Here is a 22,232-nt window from a genome sequence, read left to right on the forward strand (position 1 = left end):
TTTTTAAATTTGCAGGATGCACTGCCTCGTTACGGTGGTGTTTTAGGGCCACATTGAATTTCTTTTTTTTTAGACTTTGAGAATAAAGTCATAATATTACGAGAATAAAGTCGTAATTTTACAAGACTAAAGTCATAATATTACGAGAATAAATTCGTAATTTTATGAGAATAAAAGTCATAATATAATATTTCGACTTTTTTCTTGTAATATTCCGAGTTTTTTCTCGTAAAATTAAGACTTTATTCTCATAATATTACAACTTTTTTTCTTGTAATATTACGCCTTTTTTCTTGTAATATTGTGACTTTATTCTCGAAGTCCAAAAAAAAAAAAAAAAAAGAAATTCTATGTGGCCCTAAAACTCTGTCGTACATTGTCAATGTTGTATTGCTCATTACTAAATTGGTATCTATGTTCAAGACACCAGGTGATCTATTTTAGTTTTGTGCAACGGTATGCATTATGACCCCTTTAATACTTTGAAGCTCTGACACGTTTTTACAGACACGTTCCAAAGTTTGCATTTTAAATCAGCTCAAATCCATCATTAAAAACAGCCTTGGCTTCCTTGTATGCACACTGTATGAACCTGACATCATGTTTATTTGATGACAGTAACATAGATTGGTCAATATAGTGCAATTGATGCAAAGCAATCAAACAAAAATTGGGATAAAGAATTTTTGAATACTTGTATAAAAATAGGTGTTACATTGAATAAAATATCAGTATTACACAACATAATGAATACTTGAAATATCATTTCTGTATTTTTGCTTTGATAACATATCAATTCTACATATTAAGAATGAATACCCATATTCATTTTAATATAATAATAATCTCCTTTTATGAGAATTCATGAAGGTTATGTTACCTTCCAATTCAAAAAAAAGTGCAGAAAGCATACAAAGACACCTTTTTCTCTTCATCTTCTTCAAATGACGGAGTCGTTTTTGAATGTTTGGGTGGGGGGGTGTGCCATTTTTTTCTTAAAAAAAGAGAAAGGAAGCCACTTTTACAATGCAAGAGCAACAGTAAATGAAAGTACAAACATAAGCCTTTCCAGAGGATGATGGTGTGTGATGACACAGGTAATTCTGATGGAGAATCAAAAGTTTTGAAAAGACATGGCAGATTATATCAATAAATACGTACTTACAGACTACAGCAGAAAATAGTCCTACACAGTTTTGATGATCTGCTGTACAGTTGTTTTTTTGTTTTGTTTTTGTTTGTTTTTTTTGTCCAGAAGTGACCTTATAAACATTTGTTTATTCTTCCTCTGATTCACAATATACCTTATGTATGGTTATATTCCTGAAAATGAAGTTGGGTAAGATTTACCTGTACATTTTTGTGTTTATTATTCAATCTCCACCATGTAGAAAAATAGATTTTGCATCATCAGTTAAGTAATTTTGTTCATCCATGAAAGCTGTATCCATTCTTGCCATGTAATGTTTCAGAAATAAGAACGAGATTGTTCGGCACACCCCGCTTGATTGAATTATTTCTTTGTTTGTCTGTTTGTTTTACTGCTTTTGCTTGTTTGTACTGTGCCAAGGCACCCGAACAACTGAGCCGCTGATTCAGGGAAAGGGTTGGGGGTGTTTAATAGTTCTGCTGCTCAGAATTGGCTAAAGGTGGTCTGTTTCTCAAGAACTTCGAGGTAATCGGGCTCAGACTGCAGTTTAGCTTTAAGCTCCAGATATTCGTTTCTGTTGGGCTCGACGTAAACAGTACTGGGTGCCGTGCCGTACAGCACCGTTTCTCTTATCCTCTCTGGGTGCAAGAACTGACGTCTGACATCAAAATTTGGGTTGTACGTGTATGCCACGGGTCCCGTGTATTTATACTCTAAATTGGTGCCTGCTGGGATGGAGGGGATGGACTGATGGGGGGACTGCTTATCTGGCTCCAGGATGCCTCTGAAGAAATGATCTGCATCTTGGACAGGTGAGGGGTTTTCACGTGGCTCGATGGTGCTAATGCTGTAAGAAGGGCTCCTCATCGTACTGCTATCTCGTTCTTCCTCCGGCGTACTCCTGTAGGTGACCTTAAGCTCATGGAGGTCTCGATAATCCTCCACAGCATTGCCTTCTCTTGACCTGTAAATGGGGTTTTTGCACATGTGACCCATAGGGTGTGGGATATACTCGTAGACATGGCTGGCAGGGGCTTTGACTTTGGGTCCAGAGCGGTTGCTGTAGAGGCTGTACTGCAAGTTAAAGGAGCTGACGTCTGAGTTGTTGGTGCTCGTGCGGTCGCTCTGTGACTTTTTGCGCCGTTTCATTACAACCACAAATAGACCTGCAGCCACAAAGACAGACATGATGAAAACAAGCAGGAGGCTGAGGATGAGGACGGAGAGGGGCACGGCACTACTATGGGTGTTGTACTTCTGTGGCAACTCTGTGGTTGTAACCTTGTCATCCTTGGGCTCATCCGTAGGGGGAGCCGGTGAGATATAAACATCAGAGTAATCCGGACAAAGCTGCTCGGACTGGATCGAGTGCAGATCCATTCCAGTGTGGCGTTTCGGAGTCTCGCACACCACCTCATTAACCACGGTGCCAGCGCTGAGCTGCTCGAGCCAAATCTTCATCCCAACTATGTCGCAAGAGCAGTCCCACGGGTTCTCGAACAAATCTATCTGCACTAAGAGCTTCAACTCGTCTAAAACACCGCTCACGGGCAGGTTTTGGAATTGGTTGTTGCGCAGATTAAGCCTAGACAGCGAGAGGCTGGAAAAAATGCCCCCAGGTAAGGTTTTCAGAAGGTTGTTGTTGAGGAAAAGTAGCTGGAGATGAGTAAGGTAGCGGAAAGTTCCTGCCTCAATCTCTTTGATTTTGTTATACTCTAAATAAAGATACTGTAAATTTTGCAAACCAAAAAACATTTCGCCTGTAAGCTTGTCCATGAGATTACCATTTAAATACAGCCTACGCAGGTTGGTTAAATCCCCAAATGCTTTGTCATGAATCAAAGTTATCCTGTTGTTTCCCAGGTGCAACAAATCCAATCCTGTAGCATCGACAAAATCTGATCGCCGTACCACAGGGATGTAATTTCCAGTAAGATACATTTTTTTAGGATTGTATGGCTTGGGTTTTAGATCAGAGATGCTCTCTATCTTTCTCTCTTGGCAGTTGACATTTAGCCCAATTTCAGATATCTGCAGGTTGCATGTGCAGGCAGTGGGACAGTCCAAAGGCACAGGGGATTTGGTCTGAAAAGCAATGATGGGGCCATAGTTGTATGGGCTGCCACCTGGTATTCGGGAAGTGGGCTTTAACCTAGTTCTGTTAAATTGCCGTGTGCCCTTGGTAGGCCTAGAGGAGGACCTAAACACTGCAGATGAGGTGGCAGAGGTGGTGACAGCAGGTGTGGTTTGATAGTATCCACTGGTGCTGCTAGGGAGTGCAGGCCTCACTGTGTCATCTAAGGGTCTTCGAGGGCAGAGTTCCTGCTTGGACACCTCATCCAAGTCCCTACCGTGGAGCCTGAATGGTGTCTCGCACACCACTTCTCCCACAAGAGCTGTGTAGGCAATACTCTCCAGCCACGCTTTCAGAGCAATGAGCTCACAGGAGCAATTCCAAGGATTTTCCTCCAGTTGTAATTCCACAACTTTGTTCATGTGCTCTAGGAGGCCGATGTAGGGAAACATTTTTAATCGGTTCCCCCTCAAGTCCAGGTGCGTAAGGGGAACACTCCGGAAGATATTTGGAGGCAGAGCCGAGAGCAGGTTGTCATTCAAAATCATAACTGTCAGTTGGTGTAGCTTGCTCAATGCATTGGGCTCTATATTGGAGATGTAGTTATAATCAATCTGTAGGTATTCCAAAGCCTCCAGTCCTGCAAAGGTGTCATCCCGAAGAACTTCAATCTTGTTGTTGTTCAGGTGCAACCTTTTTAATCCCTGGAGTCCGTTGAAGGCACCCGACTCCACCTCAGAGATGTCATTGTTTCCCAAGTGGAGGATGGTCACCCCGGTGTAGTTGATGAAGTCGTTGACCGACAGCTTCTTCAGGAGGTTCCCTGTCAGCAGGAGGTGATACATAGAAAAGTGGACCGGGCTGATCTCTGTCAGCCTGATGATCCCTCTGTTCTCGCAGCTCACCATCAGGATCCCTTCTTTCTCCTCGCACGTGCAAAGGTTTCGGCAGATCTCCCCATAATTGTCATACATCTCAGCCAGCCTCAGAGATGATGCAATCAGCAGGATTATTTTAGGGTCCAGGTATGCATTTTCCTGGGAGAGGATGCCCCAGCTCACTCAAGCGCGGTACCAGTATGAGGTGTCATCTACGGAGGGAAAAGAACAGGATGGGATCGGGTTTATGCACATAAAGACACGTGTGACGTGTTTGCACAACACATGCTGACTTAAGAAGAATAATGAGACAAACAAGCCTGTGTTTGCCCATTATGCAGATGTGATATGTTGTTTATCAGGAGGCACAGATTAGAATTAATATATATAGATTTTTTTCTTTTTTCTTTTTTTTTACACTTTCACGGTAATAAAATCAAGTCAACACCCCAGACAGCCACAGTAGACAAGTACTGCGCATTTCAGATTGCTCCCAATCCATCTCGGTACAAGAAGAAGAAAAAGGAAGGAGAAAAAAAACAAAAAAAAAAAAACAACGTTTTGCCATCCCTGCACAGACTGAGAGATCCGGGAATTTACTAATTCAGTAACACCCCCCCCCCCCCCCCCCCCAATACCACCACCACCCCCTGTCCCCACAAGATCCAAATCAACATAGAATTCAGGTGAAAGCATGCAGATTCCTCACTCACCCCGCATATCCGAAAAAAAAAACAAATAAAAACAATAATAATAAAAACTGTCAGATCCCTTTTCTTATCTGCACATCTGTCCAAGGAGATGTCTCTCTCTCTCTCCGCGTTTGGTATCCGGTGCGCCTTAAAATGTCTGCAGAGAAAAACGGAGCGACAGAAAGAAGCAGCCTATGTCCACCTCAAAAAGAATAAAAAAAGAAAAAAAAAAAACGAAAGGAAAATGAAACAAAAATCCGGCCTGGGATCGAAATTGATCGAAGGAAGAAGGCGACAGTCTCAAGCCTCTTTCTTCTGCCCACGGGTGGGGAGGGAAGAAAAAAAAGAAAAGAAATAAGAGGAGTTGATTGCTTTGGATCGAATTTAATGAATTTAATGTGTGTTGATGTAATCACATGTTTTGCATAGGAATTACGGATGCGGCTCCTTCTCCGTCCGACCAAAGCGCGTGATCGTGCGCGGGCACATCGCGGGTCTCGGTGTCTTTTCTTCTTTTTTTTTTTCCCCTACGCGCAGCGACGCGCGGTTGTTGCGCCGCTTCTGGAGGCGCATCATCATCATCATCATCATCATCGTGACACCCTGGCGCGTGCACGTGCACAACTTGTGGTGAGACTGTGGTGTTGTGTGTGTGTGTTGTAATGCACAAAATGCACGATTTGCACACGCTTTTTTCCTCCCTTTCTCTCTCTCTCCTCTCTCCGCACATCATGAATCCGGATCAACTTCAACGTAGCGCAGAAAAGATTTTTCAGCACCACGGACAGCTCCCCGTCAAAGCTCAGCGCATAAAACGGCAGCAGAAACACAAGGCATCTTTTTGTCCTCTTACCGTACAGATCCTCCGGTCAACGCCGAAGCATCCCGACAAAAAATGAATTGCAACAACAAAAAAGCAAAAATAAATCACGCATGTCTCTTCTGTTTCGTCCGATCTTCGTGAAAACATGGATCTCACTATCCCTCCTTTTTTCTCCGTTTTTTTTTTTTTTTTTTGGGGGGGGGGGGGGGGGGTGCGTGTGTGTCGACCTGAAAAAAAAAAAAAAAAAAAAAAAAAGCAGCCCTAAAGTCAAGTCTCTCTGGCGTTTAGCTCCATAAAGAGGGTGCGCACGTTCTGACATACGCGCATAGATCTTCTGGAAAAAAATAAAAATAAATAAAAATAAAAGACCATCCCGAAACCAAAAGTTCAAACATGACCAAAAAAAAAAAAAAAAAAAAAAAGAAAGAAAGAAAGAAGAAAGAAAAAAAGACGCAGTAATCCTCAAATCAGACGTTGGATGCCGCATGCATTTTAACCGTGACTTTCATCCATGCGCACTGACGAAGAGGCGCACGAATCGAATCCCCTCCTCGTCTGCTAACCAGCAGCGGTGCAGCTTGTATCAGTTTATGTCCAGATCTGCTGCTCTGTTGCTTTTTCAGCTGCCGATCATCCCAAAAAAAAAAAAAAAAAAAAAAAAAATCCGCTGGATGCGCTCCTCTTCCTTTGCAGAATTAACGAAGAATCCCCCGACAGCACTGGTCCCGCAATGGTCATGGCATGATGTCCCCGGGACGCGCACACGCAGCTGCTATCTTCCCACCGACGTTTCAACTAGTGGAACTTGATGTCGGCTGGTGTAGCGCATCCCTATGGCGACGGTTCCAACAGCAGAAATCGTTTGGGAAAGAAAGAAAAAAAAAGGATAAATCCAATCGACTTGCGTGCTCACTCTCCCCTCCCCACAAAATAAATAAATTAATTAATAAATAATCTTGTGACTGTCAAGACAAGGCAATGAAAAGCAGCATCATGCGCGCTCTCTTGAAGGGGATATGGTGATGTGCATGGGGTGGGGGGTACAAAAAGGGAGGATGAAGACCCGTAGAGGGCAGTAGAATGATGACAAAAGTAGCTTGGCAGGATGGAGGTTGCAGGTTAATTCAGAAGCAGCATTTGACAGTCTGAGCTTCAACTCCAGCCCAAGTGTTTTGTTCAAAATTCACACTGCGCATCACTGAAATTTTATCCTTTTGGTTGTTGCTTTTTATGATGATAATGCAGCAGGGAAGATGTGATTGGCACGGATGTGCATCCATCGCATCTTTTCATTATTCAGCCTGCAAACATGAGCCAAATCCTCAAATACAGCAAAATCAAGTGTGTTCACTCATCCCAGTCAAACAACAACAACCCAAATACCTGCTCAATTTTATGATTCTGAAAAAAAAAACAGAAAAAAAACGGAAAAAAGATGATTACTAATTCCATCAGTGCCTGCAGGCTGGCGCTGATGATGCAAACTCGGGCTATTATGGTCAAATAAGTGTTCAAATGTGCACCTTATGTCTGTTTAAGCATGGTTTAGAACTTGCGGATTAAGCTTCCACTCCCACAAAATGCATATTTACAAGAGATCTGCATTGAAAGCATTGCCTATAGTTCTGGATTAGGCTTAATCTATTTTGTGCTGAAAGCCTAAGTGCTCTATTCTACCAAATCAGGGCTTATTGGCCCCTGGTTGAAAGCATAAATCAAGCACAAGCTTCAGCTGCCCTCTCGGCCTCTCTCGCTGTGGAAACTTTCGCTAAAGCCTGGATGGAAAATCAAATTAAATCGAGCATATGGTGGGCCGCCATGTCCAAAGAGATTTCCCACTTAGTCAGTATTGTGTGGTAATAAGTCAACTCTTATGCTCTCTTTAGCATGCAGGGAGCAGCTATAAGTCGATGTGGCACCCGGGCCGCGTCGCCAGAATTAGCTGTGGAGATGCTTTGAATTATCCTAAAGTTCTAGGCTGTGTAATCATATTAACAGGAAGGGGGTGGTGGAGGAGTGCAGTCTGTCCTGTGGGGATGTACCGATCCATGTTTGGAAAGCAGCTGTGGACGAACTTGCAAAGAGCGCTCCTTCTGGAAAGATGGGATTCTTCTGGAAAACCAAAAATAGACTATTTAAGCAAATAACCCTGTTTCTCAACCCTAACCAACTCACACTAATGCCAGCTTTACCTGGTGGTAAAACAGTATATCAAACTTTGATTGAGTACTTGGGGTCAAAGGAATCAGGATCAAAGATAAAAAGGTTTAATTTGCCCTGTGATGTGCATCCATCCCAAACATTTTTTTCTTCTTCTTCTAAAGGTCAACTCCACTAACACAAGTATGGCTTCCAAATGTAATGTTCAAATGCACAATTCTTTGAGTTTTCCTGTGAAAGTGTTTTTAAGGGCATTATAAATCCCTTTGCTCACAATGGAGGCACTCAGCTAATGCTAATGTTAACCATTTAGCATTGTGTTTTGTGATGCTGGTGGGTTTACATGTGTATGTTAGTCTATTAGCATCATGCTGTGTGATGCTAGTAAGTTTCCATGCTAACTTTAACCGTTGTGACACCTTCTTGTAACACCCATTAGTGAAATTGCAAAGACAGTGCATAAATCATTAGCTTTTACCATCATGACCATAGCATATTGTTGTGTGTCTATTAAATTAGTTCGTTAGTCTTTCCAGGTAACACTAAAATCACACATCCTTTTTCCAAGCAACGTATAAAATTACTTGAAGTGCAATAATATTTTTCAAACCCAAATCGTAACTCTTATGTATTTTTTTAAGGACATTATAAATCCCTTTACTCACAATGGAGGCACTCGGCTAATGCTAATGTTAGCCCTTTAGCATTGTGTTTTGTGATGATGTTGGGTTTTCATATGCTCTTTTGGTTCCTCCACCTGTCGGCTACTTATTATCTATCTATTGTTACTTTGAATTGTAAATATTTGAATGTGTACTCTGTTTTAATTGTTTTTCTGTCATGATTAATTTATTTTGTGTGTTGTGTGGTCTTAGTCTGGGACTACGGATGTAAATTAGCATCTTGCTATAATCTGGCATATTTACATGTAACTATGTTCATTAATCAGCCCAGTCTCACGTTTTTTTTTTCGTGCTCCCGTGACAAAATGAGTCAAATTTTCTTGATTTTTTTTAACTCACTATTAATAACCCTACTCCTACCCCCAACCCTAACCTTAACCATAACCTAATACTACTCCTTTCCCCACCCTAGCCGTAACCACCCGACCCCGCTCGCTTCACTTTTAATTTTGTGCAGCCATCACAGAATGAATTAGAATGAATTTGTGCTGCCATGAAGAAAATGAGGCGCTTTTTGTCACAATATCATGAACTAATACATTACTGTATATTTCATGCTGCTGAATCACAACTTGCGGTGAGACTGGGTTGCCTTGTCACACCAAGTACCTTCCTAGCTGCCTCTTTCCCCACATCTGCAGTACTCTTCCAGTTGTACAACATTGCTTCTCCTCACTGAATTTCAAACAAAAGTCTTCCTCTTTCAGCTTCCACCATCTGATCTTTTGTTGAGCTCTCACTCTTCTCTTCTTCTTTACCTCTAAAGTCACGACTTGCCGTGAGACTGAGTTGTCATTAACCCTCGCCATCGTATACGACGGGTAAGTACAAGTTTTACTAAATTATGAATAACTTTTTAATGATACGAGATAGAAATTAGTCAGAATTTAGTCCAGCTTTTCATTCTAACATCCTCCTAACAGCTCTTCATGCCTCCAGATGGCTTACAGTGCAGTAGATTTGTGTGTGTGTGTGTGTGTTTGAAGAATTAGCACCATCAATTAGCTCCTTCAAATCGTCGTCCGTCAGCAAAACAAACGCCACATTTAGCTAAATGCTGCCCCCAGTAGTGGCCGGGGGTTCGCAGCATGCAGTGGTACCAAACATATGGAACCAAATTGCACTTTAAATGTAACGCAACACAAATGGCATGACAAATCCATGTCACGTGACATACAAAGCACCAATCAAATGACAAGGATCCACTCAGCCGTTATATAAAAATAAATGATTTGGCATATGCGTGCAGGAAAAATGATGTTTTTCTCATGTCTGTAGGGCAGGAAGTGTCTGGCTCAGGGTCACCCTCCTTCTGTTGATAGAACACTTTGTAACAATGGTGCAAGAAAACGCGTGCCTAGTTTTTGTCTGCAAGTGTCACTCATGAAACTTTGTTGTTCAAAGTTGTAGAAAGTTCATCTGCCCAAGTGGAAACGTGTGTGCGTCTGTTCTTGTGTACATTTGCATAACTGTGTATGCACTGTAAATACACAAACACAAAATGGGTGTGTTCAAGTGCCTGAAGTTGGATTTCTGCAGCACAAAGGCTAATGGGTTCATACAAACATGATCGCTATTACCATAGATCAGCTGTATAAAACACATATTAATTATAATCAGGTCAGGGATGAATGATTAAGTAATTAAATGCAAATAAATGTTCACACAATCATGAGCCTATGTATCTTTTACATAAATTGATTTTTCTTTTAACATTGTTTCAAAGAACTCTTTTGATAAGCTTGTTATCATGAGCATAATGGTTATTAATGAATGCAAAGCTGGCCTAATGTGAGGTCAGACAGTGTGAATCAATCCTCTGTTTAGCATTCATCTTGCAATTATTGTATATTTAGTTTGACCCTTACTTACTGTCCTATTGTCTTTGTTTGGTTGTGACCAACTTGTGATCAGAACAAATGTTTTGTCCAAGCACTGTATCAATCGCAAAGGTTTAGACCTGATAAAAAGCCTTTTTTTTATTTTACATTTCCCCAAATATATTTGAAACCATGCAAGCCCAAAATCATCAACCTGTGACAACACATGGCCACATAAATCTTAATATATACTTGTGAAAACGGTTTTCCAATTGTATAAGAGTCTGTGATATCAGTGAAGAAGCTTTGGCAGAAAGTACAAATAATAATAATATTAAAATAATAAGAAGAATAAAATTATACCAAACAGTCAGTATATGGAATAACAAAATCTCTACAAAAAATATGACACAGGGGCAATACAAAATTGGATAGTGGACCATTTTGAATTTTCAGTATACCCATGGCAGCCAATTTTCAAAATGAAAATAGAAAAATGCTCCAATCATACTGAAAATATACCACATAATCTGTCTGATCATAACGATTCCATAAAGGTGTAGTTTGGACTATGTAGGGTAAAAACAGTAAAAATGGTGAGAAAGGTTAATTACCTCTGCCAAGGGGGTTATGTTTTCGGTCGGGTTTGTTTGTTTGTTTTTCTGTCTGTCAGCAGGATAACTCAAAAAGTTTTGAACGGATTTTGATGAAATTTTGTGGAGTGGTTGGAAATGACAAGAGGAACAACTGATTAAATTTTAGTGGTGATCCGGATCATGATCCAGATCCCAATGCTAACGTGTTAGCATGTCTATGGCATTTTCAATGTTAAAAGTTAGCATTAAGCAGTTGCAGCTGTCATCACGTTTGGGTGCATTTGTTTTCAAATTGTAATATTTCTTAAATGTATTTTTACCTCTGCCAAGGAGGTTGGAAATGACAAGAGGAACAAGTGATTAAATTTTAGTGGTGATCCGGATCACGATCCGGATCCTGATGCTGACGCATTAGCATGTCTATGGCATTTTCAATGTTAAAAGTTAGCATTAAGCAGTTGCAGCTGTCATCACATTCGGGTGCATTTGTTTTCAAATTGTAATATTTCTTAAATTTATTTTTGTTTATATATTAATAATCTAATGATTATTATGTACAATTTTAGAGAAATAGACAAAAAGAAATCGATCACTGTGCCAAGGAGGGAATCTCTTTAGGGTCAGTGACCCTATGGCCTTGGTTGAATAATAAATTGAATTTAGTCTCTTATTTGTTTTTGTCTATAAGCACATGCAATATCAATATCAGTGCTCAGATGACAGTAGCTTCTGGGAAAGGTGCAAGTTGCAATAAACTGTGATACCAAGCGCTAAGGATACATGCTATCCAGATGAAACTTTTTTTTACTAGTGAGCAAACATCATTGTTACACTTTTTTAGGTTCAATGATTCCACGGTGTGTAGATGTTATGGCGTCAGTGACCCCATTTCCTTGGCGGAGGTTTGCACTCTCTGAGTGCTTCTAGTTTCAGTTTGTTACACAAACAAATTATTGGTTGTGGTAATAGTTAATAAATGAGCTATTCTTGAATAGTTAATTACTATTAATAACATGAATAACATTACTATTAATATTAGTTAATACAAATTAGCATCTGTATTAATAACTATTAATCATTAAATTATTTATTTATTTTGGAATATGTTTGGCTACATCTGTGCCAAATTTCGTGCTTTTATCACCAAATGTAAAACTTTTATGAAAAAAAATGTTATGCTGCCCCACAATTTAGGTACTCATTGCAATATAATAAAATTGCAAAGTTAGAAAATGTTTTCAGTATGTAGAATAACAGCAAATCCAGTGGTGGTACAGCTACTAAAAAGTTAGCTTCAATAACTGCTAATCAGCTAACTGAAACACTATCTTTTATAATGCTAAACCAATAAACCACCAAAAAATTTATCAGAAGCTACAGCTAACCGATAACTTTAAGTATTGCCTCGGGTACACTCTCAGCTACTAACAAGCCAATTTTGAGTTTTAACACCACCAGTGCTTCTGATTGAATCAAAGGTGATCACAAACCCAAACACAGCCAATGAGTCAGCACGTCTGTCTTTGTGCACCATGCCCACTGCTGTAAGGAAGACTCATTATCCTTCACAGCATGTAGTGGTCCAGCCGTGAGGCAGACACCTTGAAAAGGAAAGTAGGGTTGACTTATGTTTTTGATTTATAAATCAAATTAATCTGGATAGAATAACTACAGTAATGTCAACACTGTCATTTGTAAAGTGAAAATATAACACATATATTTTTATTTTAAAATAATGCACGAATGCTGAAGTTTTGAACATAACACACACAGATGCCCAAAGGGAATATGGGTAAATTGAGCCTTCGCTCACATTGGTTGATTCATTCATTCTATGAAAAAACCAACACAAGTTAAAGTAACGTGTGTGTTGGTGTTTACAAATAATTGTGCTTTTGTAAAATATGTAATTTCTTTTCATTTGTAAAAAAAGACATTTTCAAAACTGAAAAGTCTGTTAAGTTGTGATTCGACAACTGTGTGATATAACCGGGTGCCAGTAGATGACAGTGTTCTATGCATTTTGACCCATCTACTGAGTTGGGTATGGCACATGGTTGTCGACCTGAATCACAACATAAACAGACTTTTCAGTTTTGCAAATATCCGTTTTACCGGCTCCGCTAATGTATCACCGGTAAAAAGCCTTTTTACAGCGAAACTCAATTTGTGACTGTAAAACCCAAATCCAGCGTGAACGTCTGCAAATCATCAGACACAACAGGGTTATTCCCTAAATGGATACTGTGCATGACCTGGGAACATCTGGAGCAGGCCACTGTCTGAAAGATCTTCAACTCACACCTCCAGCAGAGCTTTTCTAGCATCCTTGTAGAGGTTGTGTCATTGAACTGGAATGGGCAATGTTCAAAGCTTCCATTGTTGAAGCTGTAGTGGGGAGCTGTGGCCTGAAGGTCTTAAGTGCCTCATGGGGTGGCAACCATCCTACACTGTGGTGGACACCGGTGGTCAGGGAAGCCGTCCAACTGAAGAAGGAGTCCTTCTGCTGGGATATGTTATCTTGGAGGACTCCGGAGGCAGTTGCAATGTACTGACAAACCCAAAGGGCAGCAGCCTCTGCTGTGGGGGAGGCAACGCAACGGTGTTGGAGGAGTTCAGGCCAACCATGGAGAAGGACTTTTGGTAGGCACCAAGGTGCTTCTGATGGACCGTGAGGCACCTCAGGAGAGGGAAAATGGGGAACCATCCAAGCTGTCTACAGTCAGAGGGACTCTGTTGACCTCAACTGAGGATGTAATTCACCTCAGGAAGGAACACCTTGAGGAACTCCTGCACCACACCAGAGCGCCCTTGATAGTAGGGGCAGAGCTGGAAGATGATGGAGGATTGTTATCAATTTCCCTGGTGGAAGTCACTGAGGTAGTCAAACAACTCCACAGTGGCAAGGCCCCAGGAAAGATCTGTCCAGAAATGCTGAAGGCTGTGGGTGTGGAGGGACTGTTTTGGATGCAATGTCTCTTCAACATTGCCTTGAGGTCTGGGACAGTGCCTAAGGAGTGGCAAACTGGGGTGGTGGTCCCCATATTTAAAAAAAGGGGGACCAGAGAGTGTCTGCCAATTACTGGGCATCACACTACTCAGCCTCCCTGGTAAAGTCTACTCCAGGATGCTGGAAAGGCAGGTTTGGCTGATAGTCGAACCTTTGATTGAAGAGGAACAATGTGGGTTCCGTCCTGGTCGTGGAACAACCGACCAGCTCTTCACTCCCACAAGGATCCTGGAGGGTGCCTGGGAATTTGCCCATCCAGTCTAGATGTGTTTTGTGGACTTGAAGAAGGTGTATAATTGAGTACCCTGGGAGATACTGTGGGAGGTGCTGCGGGAGTATGGAGTGAGGGGGTCCCTTCTTAGGGCCATCCAATCTCCGTATTCACAAAGCGAGTAAGTCCGGCAGTAAGTCAGACTCATTTCCGGTGGGGGTTGGCCTCCACCAGGGCTGTGCCTTGTCACCAATTCTGTGTGTGATATTCATGGACAGGATATCGAGGCATTGTCGGGGAAGGAGGGTTTCCGGTTTGATGGGCTCAGGGTCTCATCAGTGCTTTTTGCAGATGATGTGGTCCTGTTGGCTTCATCTGCTTGTGACCTCCAACACTCACTGGATCAGTTTGCAGCTGAGTGTGAAGCGGCGATGATGAAGATCAGCACCTGTAAATCTGAGGCCATGGTTCTCAGCAGGAAACTGATGGATTGCCTACTCTGGGAAGGGAATGTGGTCTTGCCCCAAGTGAAGGAGTTCAAGTCCCTCAGGCTCTTGTTCATGAGTGAGGGGACAATGGAGATTGAGATTGGCCAGAGAATTGGTGCAGCAGGGGTGGTATTGCATTCGCTCTGCTGTACTGTTGTGATGAAAAGGGAGCTGAGCCAAAAGGCACATTTCTTGATATACTGGACAATCTTCATTCCTACACTCACCTGTGGTCATGAGGGTTGGGTCATGACCGAAAGAACTAGATGCTGGGTACAAGTGGCTGGAATGGGCTTCTTTAGGAGGGTGGATGTTGTCTTCCTTAGAGATAAGGTGAGAAGCTCAGTCATCCATGGGGAGCTCAGAGTAGAGCCGCTGTTCCTTCACATTGAAAGGAGCCAGCTAAGGTGGTTCAGGCATCTGGTAAGGATGCCCCCTCGGTGCCTCCCTAGGGAGGTATTCCAGGCACGTCCATCTTGGAGAAGCCCCCCGGGGAAGACCCAAGGCTAAGTGGAGAGATTGTATATCCACACTGGCCTGGGAACTCCTCGGGATCCCCCAGTCAGAGGTGGTCAATGTAGCCTGTAAAAGGGAAGTCTGGGGTCACCTGCTGGAGCTGTTACCCCCGCGACCCAATCCCGGATAAGCGATCGAAGACAATTGAGTGAGTGAGTGCACTGTTAGCAATAGTCAGTACATATCAATGGCTGGGTAATGTTAGCTACACCGATAGTTCCACAGTTTCTGAAGCTATTTTGCGGTCATAACTTTTAAGAACCACCTGCTATTAAGGCTACCACCCAGTCTGCAAAAATATGTTAATTCATCACCCAAACCCTCCTGCTACTTCCCAAGTGTCAGACCAACAGACTGAAAAACTCCTTTGTCCCTCAGGCCATCAGACTGTACAGCTCCTCACTCAGGGGGAGGAGTAACAGGAAGAAAGAGGACAGGACACAGAGGAACAGTTGTCTCCAGTTAACCAGTAGCGATCAGTATGTCTGGTATTTATATTTGTGTATTTATATTGATATTTGCAAACTTTTTTTTTTAACTTTCACTTTTTATACTCTGTGTACTTCTTACCCTGTGTGCTGCTATACAATGCTGCTGGAATATCAATTTCCCTGAGGGAGTCTTCCCAAGGGATCAAGAAAGTTATATCTAAAATAACCTAATCTAATCTAATTAATCTAATCTAATGTAATGTCAACCCAGTTTCAGGCTTGGTATCTTTAAGATAGGTAAATATTTTCAGGCCTCATTCATTCCACCCAGATCACATCGAGCTTTCCTACACTTCACCTGTATACCCATTTGTCGCTTATCTGGGAATTAGGTGGAGTTAGGCGCTGCCAATATGATGATATTAGAGTTTTAAACCCACTCTTCAGAAAGCCTATAGGTGATGTGACAGAGGGTTTATCCATGATATGAGGTGCATCCAAAAAAATCTGACCTCAAGTCGTTCCGTCATGAAAATCTGATGGAGGTGCAATACATGTCTGCGCTCTTTGGCTTGGTGCTCATGACTGGCGTGCACTGCAGATAAGATAAAAATTCACACATGCGCAAGAAGGTTCCCTTTACCTCTCCACCAAATGACACCTTGCATGCTGCATTTGTGTCTGTGGGATAAAATGATGTTGGATACTTTTAGGATGCACCTTTTATATACAGTCTATATACGTAAGGTAGAAGCCAAAGAGCTCCCAAACTTTTTTATGCCACTGTTATGCCCTGTTAGTGTATTCATCCTAGTACTGCTTCAACAGTTAAAGGGAGATTGCAATTCTATTCTCTAAAGTGTCCAGCGAGGCCTTATCACAATATTAACTTGCAGGTGGCGCATTGAAGAAATAAAATTACTGCATGATATAATAGAAGGCAAATTCTTTGATCAGCAGTGTACCTGACATGCATTTTCTGTGATTAACGTCTACAGTCTCATCTGGCTGCTGTGTCCAGAGGCCAAACAATGCTAGTAGCAATTTCCGTCATAACCCAGTGGGTCCAGAACAGGTCTTCAAGGCCAGGATCCATTCATACCACTGATAATATGGGCTTTGAAAGCAATTTTGTCTTGACAGTTCATTCTGACTAGCATATCTCTGCTTACACCAAGATGCACTAAAGATAGAAATATTCTGTCATAGAAATTGCTTTACATAAACAATGATTAAACCCTAGAAGCTCCATTTGCCCCCATAATGGAAGAAAGGCTATTAAGACAACCATGGTTGGATAAGATGTGAAACTGAAACCATTCTGTGACTCCACGCTTGTGTCTCTCCAGCAGTCATGCTGCTATACTGATTAAGTCTTTGCATTATTCCATTCAGTGCAGCCATCATAAAAATAAATGCAATCTTATTAGCGCCATTTAATCTGGGCTACAAGATTTAACATATGCAAATTAATGTGGATTATGGTAATCTCTGGTATCTTTATCATGCTAATCTGTCATGTGATAGATGGGAGTGACTCAACCTACAGGCAGCTGCAGAATTTGCACACTTGTGTACAGTTATAGTGCATGCAAAAGTATTATTTTTGGTCCTGGGGCGGAGTTGATGCTTGAACAAAAAATTGAAGAGGTTTCATCCAATTTGGATTCGACCTGGTTGAGTGGTGATAGACAAAGTGATTGCATTTTAAGAGAATCAGTCAAAGTCAATTTTTGACCCTGTGCTTACATACAAGGGGATATTTAAAATGAACAGTTTGGTATTGCTTCAAGATCGACCTGTGATACAATTAATCACTGAATATTACTCCCTATGGGCATGAAGACAGTAATGGTTCTGGCAATGCTGACTTCACCTGTCACCCAAATTACTGACGTCTGGCTTACCTTGGCAGGGCAATTCTCGGAACCCACATACATGTGTGACACATTTAGCAAAGATGTGGGTTAAAATATTCCTTGGCTGTGTCCATTGCCAATGAATGTTTGTACGGGACATTTTAGGGTCAACCTTCACTGACATACCAAGTTTGGTAGAAATCAGATAATGGTACCTGGATAGAGCAGGCCAACAAACAAACAGGCAGACATGGCCTTCAGCCCATGGTTGATGCTTTGCAAATTTGACCTTGCCTGACCAATTTCACAACGTGTGCCAAGTTTGCTACAAATCAGAGTGAAAAAAAATGTTGTCCTTTCATTCCAATTTTGTTGACCCCAATGACTGACCTTTAACAATTTTGAGCTCATCTTGGAAATTCCAGATGCCACTATCATATATGTCCAGATTTGGCATAAATTGGTGTGCAAAGTTTTCATTTTGACTTTCTACAGCAATGACCTTGATCTCATTGATTAATCTTGAGCAAATTTGACCTCAACCAGACAACTGCAGAACCAACCTACAAATGTGTGCCAAGTTTGGTGTAAATCGGAATAAAAAACCTAAACTTTCATGTTTGACACCAATGACCTTGGCCTTGGCCATAACAAACCCTTTCAAGGCATTTCAAGCTTGGTGGTAAATGACCGGAGTTAGTCCGCAAATACCAGACAGACAGAGAGACAAATGCTCAATTTATGGGGCGATATGAAGTCATACATCGTCCTTCTGTTGGTCATACAATCACCTTGGGAAACTCTGAAAGGTCAAACTCATTTAGAATGACATAGAGGTTGGACTGTTAATAAAACAATTATGGTTGCTATTAAACAATTAAATTAAGTTATATATTGTTGCCTTTCTGTTGGTCACATGACCATTGACTTTTAGTGCTATTTAAATGTCAAGGTCACCCACACCTCAAATCCCCACATTATAAAAAGCCTTGAGTCTATATATTTACATATATAACAAACACACACACACACACACACACAAACACAAACAATAATTTCTGGCATATAAGTAGCAGGAGGTAATGCAATGTATATGACTTACAGTGAGGAAAATAAGTATTTGAACACCCTGCGGTTTTGCAAGTTCCCCCACTTAGAAATCATGGCGGGGTCTGAAATTTTCATCTTAGGTGCATGTCCACTGTGAGAGACATAAAAAAATAAAAAATAAAAAAAATATCCAGAAAGCACAGTGTATGATTTTTAAAATAATTTATTTGTATGTTACTGCTGCAAATAAGTATTTGAACCCCTACCAACCAGCAAGAATTCTGGCTCTCACAGACCTGTTAATTTTTCTTTAAGAAGCCCTCTTATTCTGCACTCTTTACCTGTATTAATTGCACCTGTTTGAACTTGTTACCTGTATAAAAGACACCTGTTCACACACTCAATCAATCACACTCCAGCCTGTCCACCATAGCCACACATAGTCACCATAGCGGGGGAGGTGATGGTTTAGGGGAGGTGATGGTCTAGTGGTTAAGGTGTTGGGCTTGAGTCCAGAAGATCATGGGTTCAAATCCCCACCTGACTGGAAAATCACTAAGTGCCCTTGGGCAAGGCCTTTAATCCCCTATTGCTCCCGGTGTGTAGTGAACGCCTTGTATGGCAGCACGCTGACATTGGGGTGAATGTGAGGCATAATTGTAAAGCGCTTTGAACGTCTGATACAGATGGAAAAGCGCTATATAAATGCAGTCCATTTACCATTTACCATTTATAGCCAAGACCAAAGAGCTGTCTAAGGACACCAGGGACAAAACTGTAGACCTGCACAACGCTGGAATGGACTACAGGACAACAGGCAAGCAGCTTGGTAGAAGACAAGAACTGTTATGATTATTTATTAGAAATTGGAAGAAACACAAGATGACTGTCAATCTCCCTCGGTCTGGGATTCCATGCAAGATCTCACTTTGTGGGGTAAGAATGATTCTGAGAAAGCTCAGAACTACACAGGAGGACCTGAAGAGAGCTGGGATCATGGTCACAAAGATTACATTAGTAACACATGATGCTGTCATGGTTTAAAATCCTGCAGGGCAGCAAGGTCCCCCTGCTCAAGCCAGCACATGTCCAGGCCCGTTTGAAGTTCACCAGTAACCATCTGGATGATCCAGAGGAGGCATGGGAGAAGGTCATGTGGTCAGATGAGACCAGAATAGAGCTTTTTGGAATCAACTCCATTTACCATGTTTAGAGGATGAGAACAACCCCAAGAAAACCATCCCAACCGTGAAGCATGGGGGTGGAAACATCATACTCTGGGGATGGTCTTCTGCAAAGAAGACAGGACGACTGCACCGTATTGAAGGGAGGATGGATGGGGTCATGTATTGCGAGATTTTGGCAAACAACCTCCTTCCCTCAGTAAGAGCATTGAAGATGGGTAATGGCTGGGTCTGCCAGCATGACAATGACCCCAAACACACAGCCAGGGCAACTACGGAGGGGCTCCGTAAGAAGCATTTCAAGGTCCTGGAGTCGCCTGGCCAGTCTCCAGACCTGAACTCAATAGAAAATCTTTGGAGGGACCTGAAACTAGAAAAAAATGAAAGATTTGGAGAAGATCTGTATGGAGGATTGGACCGAAATTCCTGCTGCAGTGTGTGCAAACCTGGTGAAAAACTACAGGAAATGTTTGATCTCTGTAACTGCAAACAAAGGCTACTGTATTAAATATTAACATTGATTTTCACAGGTGTTGAAATACTTATTTGCAGCAGTAACATACAAATAAATTATTAAAAAAATCATACATTGTGATTTCTTGATTTTTTCTTTTTTTTTTTTTGATTATGTCTCTCACAGTGGATGTGCACCTAAAATTTCAGACCCCTCCATGATTTCTAAGTGGGAGAACTTGCAAAATCGAGGGTGTTCAAATATATATATATATATATATATATATATATATATATATATATATATATACATACACACAGTGGTGGGCACACTTCTGATAATCCGATAACAGATGATTATCGAAGATAATGTTTTCATTATCGGATTATCTTTTTAGATAAATTTAAAAACCATCATCGGACTAATTATCTTCCGATGAATTGCCGCCCGATAATTTTTAGACCGATAACGTAATAAACTAAGATGAACAGTAAAAAACATTTTTAAAGCTATTAAAGCAGTTTAAACCTACCTCTTGAAAGTTTTGTAATAGGTATGTTGTTCTAATCTCTGTAAGCAAAGGAGAACTGGAGATCAAGAAAAAATAATTTCCTTTAATACCATATTGATACAATCGCAATATCACCAAGTCATCCGGAGGCATACATTTTTAATTTATGGTTCCAATTTTAACCTACTCATTTTGGACATTATTTAAAATTACTGTCATGTCTGAAGCTTTATAAAGTGAAAATATCAGATATATGTTTTTGTTTTAAAGTAATGTGCTAATTTTTAAGGTTTTGTGAGCACATGCTGTGCCAGGCAGCAATGCATTATGGGTAACATAGGGTAATCTCAGACGTTCACGACAGGACAAATGCATTTCAGACACTCTGTTTAGGCTCCACGGATAACAGCATTAAACTCTAGTGCCTAAATCTCTCGTGAATATATTCTTTGGGTTTATACAGTAGACATTAGTGTATTTGTGTTTGTTAAATTCCACGCATCTTAAAAGTTAAATGTAGCAGACACGGATTATCTGGAATTTTGTATGGCAAGTTTTCAAGGCCACTACTGCCATCTACTGGCCAGTAGTGATCATGGCAGTATTCGCCCCAAGAAGTACTAAGCGTCTGGGTACCAGTAGATGGCAGTGTTCTATTTATTTTAACCCGGTTATATCAGATGGTGGTCAAATCAACTTTTTGGCTTTTTTTTTTTCTACAAATTAAGTTTAAAAACAAAACAACAACAACCACAACAACAAAAACATTACAAGACAGCTCTGCGGTTGGATGCATGAAGCTCTTCAGCAGCAGGAGGTGGTCGTGAGATGTTTCCACTACACGATGCAGGACGCGCGATTAACCTGAAACTCGGTCCAAAAAATTCTCGCACGAATGAAAAATCATTTGAAAAATGGCCAAAACACGCACAGTGTAAAGCCAACATTTATGTGTCAAGATAAGGCTTTTCAGAACTGACCAGTTGTTAACCTTGTCCTTTGTTTTATCTGTTTTCATTATTTATTATTGCATTTTAACCTGTGAAGTGCTTTGTGACTTATGTCTGTGAAAGGCACTATATAAATAAATTTACTTACTTACTAATACTGAGTGCACGTTTTACAACATCATAAAAGTTTTAAAACATGCACACATCATCAACCGTGTGCACGGCATTAATAAAACATGCGCACATTCTCTCCACATGCAAAACATTTTGCAATGACACTTCCAGGGCGCCGTAAAAATGCCCATTTTTACAAATAAAATGGAATATTTTACAAAAGCACATTTATCTTTAAACCAACACACAACACACGTCACATTAACATGTTGGTTTGCATAATGAATGACTGAACCAATCAGTGTTTAGCAGAGGCACTTTTACCCAGAATGCTTTGAGGTCTGTGTTTGTTACAAAACCTCAGAATTAGTGCCTTATTCAACATTAAAAGAAATATGTTATATTTTAACTTTGTACAAATGACAGAATTGACATTAATGGAGTTATTCTATCAGTATTTTCACAAAACCATAAGTTAGTATGACTTTATTTTTCAAGACCTCCGCCTGACCGGAGCTTTGAAATTGATAGAGAGCTGGTCTTATAGTTGTTCTCTGGGTGCTTCTGTGGTAGGATTG

General features: G+C 40.9%; 1 protein-coding gene across 2 annotated transcripts; it reads right to left on the minus strand.

The window, feature by feature from the left end:
- Positions 1 to 970: 970 nt before the first annotated feature.
- On the minus strand, positions 971 to 5,820 carry LOC117515012 (SLIT and NTRK-like protein 5). Of its 2 annotated transcripts, none has more exons than XM_034175570.1 (2): positions 5,648 to 5,820; positions 971 to 4,314 (listed from the first exon to the last, which is right to left on the minus strand). In XM_034175570.1, the coding sequence occupies exon 2, from the start codon at positions 4,196 to 4,198 to the stop codon at positions 1,634 to 1,636; it is 2,565 nt and encodes an 854-aa protein (XP_034031461.1). In that variant the 5' UTR covers positions 4,199 to 4,314; positions 5,648 to 5,820; the 3' UTR covers positions 971 to 1,633. The 2 variants fall into 2 exon arrangements, with proteins under 2 accessions (XP_034031461.1, XP_034031464.1); XM_034175573.1 differs by lacking the exon at positions 5,648 to 5,820 and adding an exon at positions 4,817 to 4,920.
- Between the last annotated feature and the right edge of the window lie 16,412 nt (positions 5,821 to 22,232).

The sequence above is a fragment of the Thalassophryne amazonica genome, chromosome 1, assembly GCF_902500255.1.
Source record: "Thalassophryne amazonica chromosome 1, fThaAma1.1, whole genome shotgun sequence".
NCBI lineage: Eukaryota > Metazoa > Chordata > Actinopteri > Batrachoidiformes > Batrachoididae > Thalassophryne > Thalassophryne amazonica.